The sequence below is a fragment of the Myotis brandtii genome, unplaced genomic scaffold, assembly GCF_000412655.1.
Source record: "Myotis brandtii unplaced genomic scaffold, ASM41265v1 scaffold187, whole genome shotgun sequence".
Lineage (NCBI taxonomy): Eukaryota > Metazoa > Chordata > Mammalia > Chiroptera > Vespertilionidae > Myotis > Myotis brandtii.
Genome location: NW_005356944.1, coordinates 838,849 through 849,918, shown reverse-complemented (window position 1 = coordinate 849,918; position 11,070 = coordinate 838,849). Strand labels below are relative to the sequence as shown.

Below are 11,070 nucleotides of genomic sequence, written 5' to 3'. Positions count from 1 at the left end.
CAAAGCAAGGAGCAGGCGCCCCTCGCCCCCATCCCAAGGCAGCAGCCGCAGAGAACCGCGGTGTGCCCCCGCGCGTGTGACCTTGGGCTTCTTTACCACCCCAGATACGACGACTACCACCACGAGCGCTGGCACAGGGTCCATCCCGCCATGGCAACAGCAGCAGGCGGCTGCCGCAGCTTCTCCAGGAGCCCCTCAGATGCAAGGCAACCCCACTATGGTGCCCCTGCCACCTGGTTCCGCCGGCATGATGTATGCCCCACCTCCCCCTCCTCCGCCTCCCATGGACCCTTCTAACTTTGTCACCATGATGGGCATGGGGGTGGCAGGCATGCCGCCCTTCGGGATGCCTCCAGCTCCCCCACCGCCTCCACCACAGAACTAGACTCGGTTTTTTAAGAAAATATATATATTATATAGAGAGAATTGGTCTTGTTTAAACACACGCCGAACCTCACCATATGGAGCCAGACATTGGGACGCACGCATGTGATTGTGTGCACGCATGTGTGTGTGTGCACGCACCGGGCTGGGCCAAGCGACTGAGGACGGGCAGGTGGTAGTAGGGGCGCCAGCTTGGGCTTTCCTGGCGCCCCGTAGCATCGAGTGTCTTCTTTGTCTTCTTTCTCTCCTCACCCAACTCCCTTTGCCTCTCCCCAAACCGGGCCGCCAGGATCCCTCCCCGCAGCAGCGATGGCCCGAGCCATGAGAGTGAGGACTTTCCGCACCCATTGGTGACCCTTCCAGGCAGACAGCCTCAGCAGCGCCCCTGGTGGACAGGATGGTTCGGCAAAGCAGCCTGAGTTATTTTTGTGGACGGAATCGGAACACGCTGGCTCCATATTGTGAAATTTTTATTAATTTTTTTCTTTTTCCTTTGTTATTTCCTTATCTCTTCCTTTCTTCAGACTCCGTCCAAGGAGATGCTCTCCCCGGTCTTCTGCTGCAATCAGATTACTTTGCCTTTTCTCCATTCCTCATTCTTCTCTTTCCAAGGAGAGAGGAGCAAATGGTTTTAGGCCAAGGCCTTGGCCACTAATGTCAGGCTAGTTTGGACAGGGGTGTCCCTTTGGTTCTAAGATTTCCAAGGTGCCATCGCCACCCCAAGATTATTACTATTTTTTTTAAGTGTGGAATTTTGTGTCTGCTACCCTCATAGAGTAGTGGCTTAATCTCCAGGTCCGGGATTCATGTCCATCCTGACACCCTGCCAGCAGTAGGTGTGGCTGCCCAAGCCACCTTGGGCTTGTCTGCCAGACCAGGTCGTTTCCATGTTCCTGAGCACCTAAGCTGCCTCATATTCCATTTGTTCCTCTCCTTCCTGGAAGGCTTCCTTTTAAATTTTCTTTTGATTCCAAATGTCTGGATGTTTTGCAGTGTCTAGGGTGTTGAGCCCCTTGTTTTTTTCGTTCTGCTCCCCCACCCCATCCCTTTTCATGGAGTGATTATGTTGACAATAATGTATAATGCGCGTTCTCTTCACTGGTTTATCTGCAGAAATTTCTCTGGGCTTTTTTTTTTTCCAGTGTATGATTCAACACTGCGTTAAAGGGGGATGTTCCATTGAATAAAAGAGCAGTGTGGTTTTCTGGGTCTGTTTCTTTATTTTCTCTTAAGCCCTCTCCCCCCATTATCAGCAGCGCTGGTTACCTGTTCCCACAGGTAGCACCTGGCCCCTGGGAACCTGTGGGACATTCGCTAAGGAAGCCGCCCCCCTGCCTGCCTGTGGGTTTGCTGGTGGAAGTGGAGTATGTGGGGAGCCCCCCACCCTCCCCCTGTGTATAGTTAACAGCTGAGAAACCACACTCTCCCCCTCCCTGGTGACCGGCCCCTCATCCCTCTGGTCCATGTCCTTTTGAAGACATTTCCCTGGGGCTCAGACCCCCCACATTTGCAGAGCTCCAGTTGTGATTTGTGCCTGAAAGCTGCCACCTGACTACGGCCCTGGGCCTAGGAGGCATCAGTACTAAAGGTCAAGCCAACTAATCCTGCCTGTCAGGCACAGAGCAGCTAAAATTAAAATTGCCAAGTGGCTTTTCTTGCTCTGCTGGTGACTTGCAGCCTGCCAGCACTGCAGGCTTTGGGGGGTGGTGGGGGCAAGAGAACGTGCCCACCTTGTGCTTCGTAAGCACTTCTTTGCAAAGGGTCTTAGCCTGCTTTTTTCTTTCATGTCTGGACAGTACCATTGTGGCACTGGAAAAATCCATGTCCAGTCTCCGTGAGGTCGTGAGGTCCCATCCCTGCACTGCCCCTGGGAGAGCTGTGTTAGAGCTGGCCCTTCCCGGGCTGGCTTTCCTTCAGAGAGGCTAAGGGACAACAAGCTCCTGCCACTCCCAGCACCTGACCACTGGGGACAACAACTCCGGCCTGGGCTGTATTCCAGCTTCAAACGGGAGCTGGCCACTGCTGTTGATCTGGAGCAAAGCCTGGGTGTCTGTCCTTTACTGTAGGCTCCGGGGCTTAACGAAGCTTCAGAAAGTTCAGTAGGTCCCCTAAACCTTGGTTGACTGAAAGGAGAGGGGGGGAAATCTGTCCTTAACTGATGGAATGGAGGCGGCTCGGGCCTGGCTACCCTCTTTGACCTTGGCTTCACCTCATTGCTTCCCCCACAAGCTCGGTTTCCCTGGTGGGCTCATTGGGCGGTTAATTAGCTCTTTGAAGCTCTGAAAGAGGCAAAGTGGCGCTATGTGGGTTTTAGAAATAAAATCAATAAACGACTTAACCACAGCCCAGCTATCTCCTCTGTCTCCCCTGGGGCCAGCTCCATTCCTGTGCTCGCTTCTCCTCTGCTCCCTGCCGTCAGCTTTTGTTAAGGTTTGGAGAGTAACAAAGTGGCTGACGAAGGCATCCGTCGTGGGCCTTTCTCCAAGCAGCTCTAGACCCTGAAATGGAAGCGAGACAACGGGAAGGCTTGGCTTTCAGAATGGCAGCGAGCCACCTGCCTTTGTGGCTGGATGGGAGAGATGTGGACTGCTCCCCTTCCCCCCGCTCCTGGAGACATCCTAGGTGGGAAAGGCCTCCTGTGTGGCCCTATTGTTACAGAGGACCAGCCACCCCTTGTTCCTGTCTGTGCCGCATCTCCCCACCCTCCCAAAAGCTTGGTGGGTGAAAGGAATGCCAGTTGGGAAAGGTCAGTGTTAGGGCTCTGTTACTGAGAGCCAGCCAAGTGCTCTGGAGAAACCCAAGATTGGTCCAGGGAAGGAGGCAGGATTTCTGATGAGAAACCTGGTCAGACATAAATAACCTTGAATTAGTTCAGGTTGGAAAACGTGCTTTCAGGATTCTTTAAAATAAATGCACATGCAACACCAGGGAGAGAATGAGCAGGGAGAAAGAACAGTGAAATGAGAAGCAGGGCCGCTTGAGCCTGGGTTTCATGCTGCTGGGTTGGGGCATCAAAGGAAAAAAGCTTGGAAACTGAGTTGGAGGCCACTGACAAAGACTGAAAAATCCACAAGAAAGGCAGTTAAATGAGAAGGACATTCGGTACCCAGCCGCTGTGGCTCATGTACCAGGAGGTCACAGGGCACATGCCTGGGTTGTAGGCTCAGTTCCCAGTAGGGGGCGTGCAGGAGGCAGCCCATCAATGTTTCTCATCAGTGTTTCTCCCTTTCTCTGAAATCATTAAAAACATTTAAAAATACATGTTACTGATTTCAGAGAGGGGGAGAGAGAGAGAAAGAAACATCAATGATGAGAAAGAATCCTCAGTCAGCTGCCTCCTGCACGCCCCACACTGGGGGTCAAACCCACAACCCGGACCTATCCCCTGACCGGGAATCGAACCATAATCTCCTGACTCAGGTTGATGCTCAACCACTGAGCCACGCCAGCCAGGCAATAACATTGTTTAAAGGTGCATCTGTTTTCCAGTAGAAACGGTATGTCCCAGTTCAAGTGCCTTGACTGCAGGGGAAGGGTGAGCACTGAATTGATAAGAGGGCTGTGGGCCAACTGCTAGAAAAGGATTGAATGAATTTGGGAGCTGAATAAAAAGATGGGAGTGGTCTGGCATTGCCAGTGTTGCCCGATTGGGCATAGTGCTACACACCAAAAAGCTGCCAGTTCGATTCCATCTCGGGGCACATGCCTGGGTTGCAGGCTTGATCCCTTGTAGAGGGCATGTAGCAGACAACAGATCAATGGTTCACTCTCATTCTGAAAATCAAAAATATTTATAAAAAAAAAAAAAAAGGATGGGAATAGCCCTGCCTAGTTTTGTTCAGTAGGTAGAGCTTCAGCCCTTGGTCTGAAGAGTCACAGGTTTGATTCCTGGTCAAGAGCACATACCTCGGTTGCAGGTTCAAACCCTGGCCCCAGTTGGTTGCGGCGCCAGTGGGAGGCAACCAATGGATGTGTTTCTAATGTTTCCTCTCTTTCTCCCCCTGCCCCCGCCCTTCCACTCTAAAAATCAATGGAAAAAATATCCTCACTCCTCTGGTGAGGATTTTAAAAAAAGATGGGAGTGGTCTGTTGGGAGCCAGTCCTTAGTGGCAGGAAAAAGTCTTACAGGCAATTAAGGGTCAGTATAAAGTTTCATGTCGCCAAAGCGTGCTGCCACAGTTGGGGTGTGGTGAGAGCACACATAACTGGTGTGCTCTGCTCGGACCAGCCCTCCACAGAAAGGGCAGGCGAGCGAGAGGCCTGGGGGAGGTGGGGTGGAGCTGAGCAGAGGCACGCACAGGAGGCTGAGAAGAGACCAGAGTGCCGCCAAGCATTCCTATTGGAAATAGAAGACCTAGAAGAAGACAGGTCTTGCCTGGCCGGTTTGGCTCAGTGGATAGAGTGTCTGGCCTGCAGACTGAAGGGTCCCAGGTTTGATTCTGGTGAAGGGCACATGCCTGGGTTGCAGGCTTGATCCCCAGTAGGGGGAGTGCAGGAGGCAGCTGATCCATGAATCTCATCATTGATGTTTCTATCTCCCTCTCCCTTTCTCTCTGAAGTCAATAAAAATATATTAAAAGTCTGAATAAAAGTTATTTAAACAAAGAAAACAGGTCTTTTCTTTGGGACCTTTTCCTCCACTGTGAAGCATGGCACTATGGAGGACCAGCATGGTAATGCCATCTTGGGGAATGGGCAGAGCAGGGCTTGGGTGTCAGAGGCCTGGACTTGGCATTTGGCCCAGCACTGAGCTATGATTCCCGGGCTAGGCCTGCTGTGGGTCAGAAGGTCCTCAGGAAGAGCTCGCCTTCCCCTGAACCAGGCTCCCTGTAGCATCCTGCAGGTGTCCAGGCCTCTGACCTTCCTTGGTCAGACAGAACACCCAGTTCCTCCTCCCTGTCCCCCAGCCCACCGGCCTGCAACCCAGGAGGCCCAGGCAGCCTTTGAAATAACGCAAGGCCCTGGGCTCCCTTCGCTTAAAGAAGAAAGCAGAATCCAGTCAGCTTCCACAGTGCAAGGCTCAGAGAAGTAAAGCTCCCAGCCTGAGGACACGCAGCAAATCCGCGCTGGGGTCAGTCCCTGCGCAGGTAATTGGGGGCAGTCAAAGCCTCCGGAGGAAGATGAATGGTGTGAAGTCCCTGGGGTGCAGGGGCTTCCGTTTTACAAGTGAAGTCATAGCTGTGAATCCTGGACCACTAAGTCCTTGTCCAGTGGGTGGCCCAGGTGGGAGGGGTGAGTGGGAGAAGGCCTCCAATCACCTAGCAGCTGCATCACAGGAAGACCTAATACCATTGGCCAATATTGGGGGCGGGGGGGGGGGCGGGGGGAGTATGCTTCAGTTTCTCCTACCCCTATGGGCCCACAGGACTACAGTTCCCAGGGGCCCCTGCTCCAGGCTGTTGGCCCCTAGGCAAAGTTGGCCTGTAATCTGACCATTCTCGAAAGGTCACTTCAGAGCTCCTTGAGAGACAGCAACAGGGGGAGATCAGCTTGAGTGGGGGTGGGGGTGGGATGGGGATAGTGGCCCTGCCTCGGGTGACATCCCCCATACCACCCCCTGAAACTCGGGGTCCTCATCTCCCTTTTCTTGAGACACCAGTGTCCTCTGCTAGCTGCACCTCTTCTGTTTGGGGCACACTGACTCTCAACTCCTGGCCCTTCAGCCTGAGGTGGGGAAGGGGGCCTTGTCCCCTTTTGCCACAATGTGTGGCCTTCCCACCAGAGTGCAGATAACAATACCCCCCAGTGTGGCCACTGTGGAAGCTTGACCAGAGGTCATTCAGCCTGTGGCTTGCAGTCTCTTTGGGTAAATGTCTAAAGCAGACCAGGCTGGCCCTAACTGGTTTGGCTCATTGGATTAGAGCTTCAGCCTGCGGACTGAAGGGTCCTGGGTTCAATTCCAGTCAAGGGCATTTAAAAAATAATAATAATAATAATAATAAATAAATAAAGCAAACCATGCTGCTCATGAAGGCTAGGCCTCCTGACATGTGCCCACTTGACAGCCCCCTCAGACTCTCCTGATTGACAGCCCACAATCCAGCCCCACCCTTCATCTGGTCCCAGGAAAAGGACCAGATCCAGGCAACCTCTTAACCCAAGGTCACAGCCCCTGGGCTCCAGGCGAACCTCGGGCCTCTCGAGCCAGCACTCGCCTGCTGCATCTTGTTTCTGACCCTGCGGAAGGCAAGACAGAGACCCCAGTGTGCGAGGCCTGGAGGAAGTGGGTCAGCCCGGGTCTGTGAATGAGCCAGGCTGAGCCTGGCCTGGCCTGGCCCCTTATGGAGCTGGGCCTGTTCTCCCTGCCCGCTCTCTTCTCCTCCCCTCACCCCCAAAATAGCTCCTGAGCTGTCAGGCCAAGACCCTCCCATCCTGGGGGGAGGCGGGGCATGCTGCCCAGAGTCTGGCTTTAAATCAGCAGGCTCCCGGGGATTTCCACTCCCTGGCTGGAGGCACCACTGAGGCCGCCTGTCTGCCGATCCACCGGTCAGTTAGGCCCACCCTCCCGCAGCCATGTCCCGGCCCCTGACAGACCAGGAGAAGAGAAAGCAAATCAGTGTGCGCGGCCTGGCCGGCGTGGAGAACGTGACCGACCTGAAGAAGAACTTCAACCGGCACCTGCACTTCACCCTCGTCAAGGACCGCAATGTGGCCACCCCTCGGGACTACTACTTTGCGCTGGCCCACACTGTCCGCGACCACCTCGTGGGCCGCTGGATCCGCACGCAGCAGCACTACTATGAGAAGGACCCCAAGGTGCTGCTTGGGGCACCCCGGGCAGGGGGATGGGCTGGGGGCCCTGCCGGGGCTGGGAGATCTTGACCAAGTGGCAGCCCCTTCCTGGGGTCCGTTTTCTGTAGCAGTTTCCTGAGGTTGGAGGATGCAGGGGTCCTAGGTGCAGGGGGTGCTGGGCAACCCAGGGGGAGAAACGCAGCAGAAGCAGGTCCGGGGGTTCAAGTCAGGTGGGCCGGTTGCAAAGGCCCAGCACTCACTCCGAGTGGAGGGACTACTGGGGGTGGGGAACAGGAAGACCCCCGAGGCCTGGGTGGGACCTGAAAGAACGAGTCATTGACTGTGTGTGTGTGTGTGTGTGTGTGTGTGTGTGTGTGGTGCTGGGTAGCAGGTGGTGACAGCTGGGGTAGTTGGGGCAATGGGATCAAGTGTCTTTTGGGGTCAGTGGTAAATGTCAGCCACCCGATGCTTCTGGAAAGGGGTGGGGGAGGGGCAGGTGGGTGGGGCAGAGCGGGGTCCCAGGAGACCAGGCACCATCCTGGATCCTGGGGCCTCTCGGTCCCTCACTAGGACTGAGGCTTGAGGGCCACGGGAGCTGAGCACTGCAAGGCCATGAGTCACTGTGTGACCTTGAGCAAAGGACTTTCGCTGGGCTTGGGCTTTCTTCTGTCAGGAGCACTTGGAAGTGTTTCTCTGTGTCCCGACTCCCTGCTGGGCTGCTGGGAGGCTGGTGTGGGATGGAAGGGGTTCGCACCTCTCCCAAGCTCCTGGATAGCCGAGGGAGATGTGGCCAGCCCCCTTTTCCAGATGAGGAAACAGGTTCAGAGATGTGCCCAGAGTCAGAGGACATGCTGGGATCAGAACCTCACCTGTTGGGTCTCAAAGCCTGAAATGGGAAGAAGGAAAATGGAGGCAGGGCTGGGACACGCTGGGACCTAGGAGCGGGGCAGGAGGGGTGAGAGGTGTAGGCCCGCGGGGCCTACCTGAGTGTTGGTTGGCAGCCCTGACCGCCTCCCCCCGTGCGTCTGTGTCTCGGGCAGAGGATCTACTACCTGTCTCTGGAGTTCTACATGGGCCGGACACTGCAGAACACCATGGTGAACCTGGCCTTGGAGAACGCCTGCGATGAGGCTGTTTACCAGGTCTGGGAAGGTGGGGGGTGGGGCCAACCTAGGGTTTGGGGGATGCCCCTGCGGGCCCTTGGCCCTGACTGCGGCCACACCCTGCCCCCTCTAGCTGGGCCTGGACATGGAGGAGCTGGAGGAAATCGAGGAAGACGCAGGGCTGGGCAACGGGGGCTTGGGCCGGCTGGCAGGTAAGTGGAGGGTCGCAGGGGGCGGGCGGGCACAGGATGTTTTGTGCCGGGTCCCTGACACTCACCTCCCTGCACCCCCCTAGCCTGCTTTCTGGACTCTATGGCAACACTGGGCCTGGCTGCCTATGGTTACGGGATCCGCTACGAGTTTGGGATTTTTAACCAGAAGATCTGCGGGGGCTGGCAGGTGAGCAGCCTTTGGCCCTGACTTTGTGGGGACCAAGTAGTGACGGAGGGGACCCCCAATGGGTCACCCATCTCTGGATAGACCAGAACTGAACCCAGTCTTGATGAAAAACACCCTTGTTCCTCTGCCATGACCCCAAAGCCAGCTGGTCACTCCTGAAGCAGGTGGTTCTCACCTGTGGTACCTCTTAAACCAGCCGTGGGCAAACTACGGCCCGCGGGCCGGATCCGGCCCGTTTGAAATGAATAAAACTAAAAAAAAAAAAAGACCGCACCCTTTTATGTAATGATGTTTACTTTGAATTTATATTAGTTCACACAAACACTCCATCCATGCTTTTGTTCCGGCCCTCCCGTCCAGTTTAAGAACCCATTGTGGCCCTCGAGTCAAAAAGTTTGCCCACCCCTGTCTTTAACGCTCTGCACATGCGGACCAGAGCCCACCCAGAGCCCTTAACTTACACCCTGTCTGGGCCACACGAGGGCCACTGCTCCTGCGCCTCCCTCCCACTGTCCTCCATGGGGTGAGTCTGGGTCTAACGCTGCCTCCTTTTCTCCCCTCATCTGCCTTGGGCTCAGATGGAGGAGGCTGATGACTGGCTTCGCTACGGCAACCCCTGGGAGAAGGCCCGACCGGAGTTCACGCTGCCCGTGCACTTCTACGGCCGAGTGGAACACACCAGCCAGGGGGTCAAGTGGGTGGACACACAGGTGAAGACAAAGCCAGGGAATGGGGAGGACTCAGCAAGGGAGAAGGGGAGGAGGAGGCTCCTAGGGGACAGAGGGGAAGGACCTGGAGGCCACTGGACCCAGTGCTATTTTACAATGGAGGACACCAAGGCTCAGAGAGGTTAAGTGACTTAATCGTGGCCACACAGCCGGAGCCAGGAGAGGCTGGAGACAGTAGGGTCACCAGGGAGCCAGGCCCGGAGCAGAGCTGGGGAGGAGGAGCGAGGCTGCCCTGTCCCACCAGTGCCCCTCCCTGGCTTGCTCCTTCTCACCCGCTCCATCCATCAGAGAATAATCATGGTGACTTGACGCCCCCACACATCTGAACTGGGGGCTTGACCGGGAGCAAAGCAACAAGCCAGAAAGGGGAGGAGGGGAGAAAATGAAAGCCTTGAGAGGGGGATGGACTTGTTCAAGGTCAATAGCAAGTGAAAGGAAGCCCTAAAGCCAAGCCAGGTGTCTGAGCTCCAGCTCAGTCAGGCCTCTTGCTGTGGCCGCAGGGCCTCAGCCCCCAGATGGCTGCACAGGGACCTCTAGGCCTTCAGACTCGGGCATGCGTTCTGCTGTCGTCCACACAGGAGCAGCAGGGGCTGGGGTGCACCCGGCTGTCTGCTGCTGGGCCTGTCCTTCCTCAGAGCTACAGCTCCCGCCTGGCTCCCAGCAGGCTCGTTAGTGTTGGGAGGGAGGAGTGGATGTGCCCCCAGCCCCACGGTGGTAGGCAGTTATTGGCAAAAATCACTGACCTGGAATCGAACCCGGGGCCCTTTGGTGTACAGGACAATGCTCCTATTGACTGCGCCACACCAGCCAGGGCCAATCATTGGTGCTTGTTAATAGTGGGAGGTGGGGCCAGCAGCAGTCACTGTGGTCAACCAGGCATAAGCTCCTTGGATGGCCTTGGCCTCTGACTCCTCGAGTCAGGCCCCGGGATCCCCCAGCCCTTTCATGCGTCCAGAGTGTCCTCGAGGTTGTGCTCAGGCCAGGCGGGCCAGCTCGTCGCCATCACTGCAGTGGCCACCAGCAGAGCCCCACCTTGGGCGCTGGGCTCTCCCTGCCTCTTCCTCCCATAATCCTTACAACACCCGGCCAGGCCGGGCCGGGGGTATAGGGGACACTGGGGGTGTCCTCTCTTTGTGAATGAGGCCCAGAGAGCAACGTTGAGGGCTGGCTGGAGGTTGCCCACCGTTGGGACTAGACTCTGGGGTTGGGAGTCGGCGCAGTGCAGGGACAAAGCCTGGAGTCCCAGCTCTCAGGGCCTCACGGTGAGACACAGTGAACGCCCAGCTCCTCATCCCCGCCGTGCGCGCAGGTGGTGTTGGCCATGCCTTACGACACGCCCGTGCCTGGCTACCGCAACAACGTCGTCAACACCATGCGCCTGTGGTCTGCCAAGGCCCCCAATGACTTCAACCTCAAGGACTGTGAGTTCAGCCGCTAGCGAGCAGCCCCCGCCCACTCCAACCCCTGCTTGGCCCGAGCCTGACCCTGTCCCCACTTTTGTCCTCCAGTCAACATTGGTGGCTACATCCAGGCTGTTCTGGACCGCAACCTGGCTGAGAACATCTCTCGTGTCCTCTACCCCAACGACAATGTAGGTCTCCCCCTGGGCTGGGCAGGAGAGGGGAGGGCCTTTCTCTGGTGCCCTTGTCACATCCAGGACATATTGCTGGCTGTGTCCTGTTTGTCACCCCCCCCCCCCCGGTTAAGGGGGGGGGGGCCGGGGT

The 11,070-nt window shown here is 56.4% G+C and overlaps 2 protein-coding genes across 10 annotated transcripts in view; both read left to right on the top strand.

Annotated features, from left to right (window-relative positions):
• Nucleotides 1-1,589, top strand: part of SF1 (splicing factor 1) — a 15,160-nt gene extending 13,571 nt beyond the window's left edge. For 4 of the 9 annotated variants that reach the window (XM_014538024.1, XM_014538023.1, XM_014538022.1 and 1 more), the window contains one exon: nt 105-423. In XM_014538024.1, the coding sequence (XP_014393510.1) occupies nt 105-385 (281 nt within the window). In that variant the 3' untranslated portion in view covers nt 386-423. Of the gene's footprint in view, nt 1-104; nt 424-590 lie in introns of those variants that run through there. The other 5 variants (XM_005864202.2, XM_005864204.2, XM_014538025.1 and 2 more) reach the window with 3 other exon arrangements.
• Nucleotides 1,590-6,533: 4,944 nt separating this feature from the next.
• The window catches only part of PYGM (phosphorylase, glycogen, muscle), a 12,123-nt gene continuing 7,586 nt past the window's right edge, over nt 6,534-11,070 (top strand). Inside the window, exons 1-7 of the mRNA XM_005864198.2 lie at nt 6,534-7,140; nt 8,157-8,258; nt 8,353-8,431; nt 8,515-8,618; nt 9,197-9,328; nt 10,656-10,767; nt 10,855-10,937. Of these exons, the coding sequence (XP_005864260.1) occupies nt 6,898-7,140; nt 8,157-8,258; nt 8,353-8,431; nt 8,515-8,618; nt 9,197-9,328; nt 10,656-10,767; nt 10,855-10,937 (855 nt within the window). The 5' untranslated portion in view covers nt 6,534-6,897. The remainder of the gene's footprint in view (nt 7,141-8,156; nt 8,259-8,352; nt 8,432-8,514; nt 8,619-9,196; nt 9,329-10,655; nt 10,768-10,854; nt 10,938-11,070) is intronic.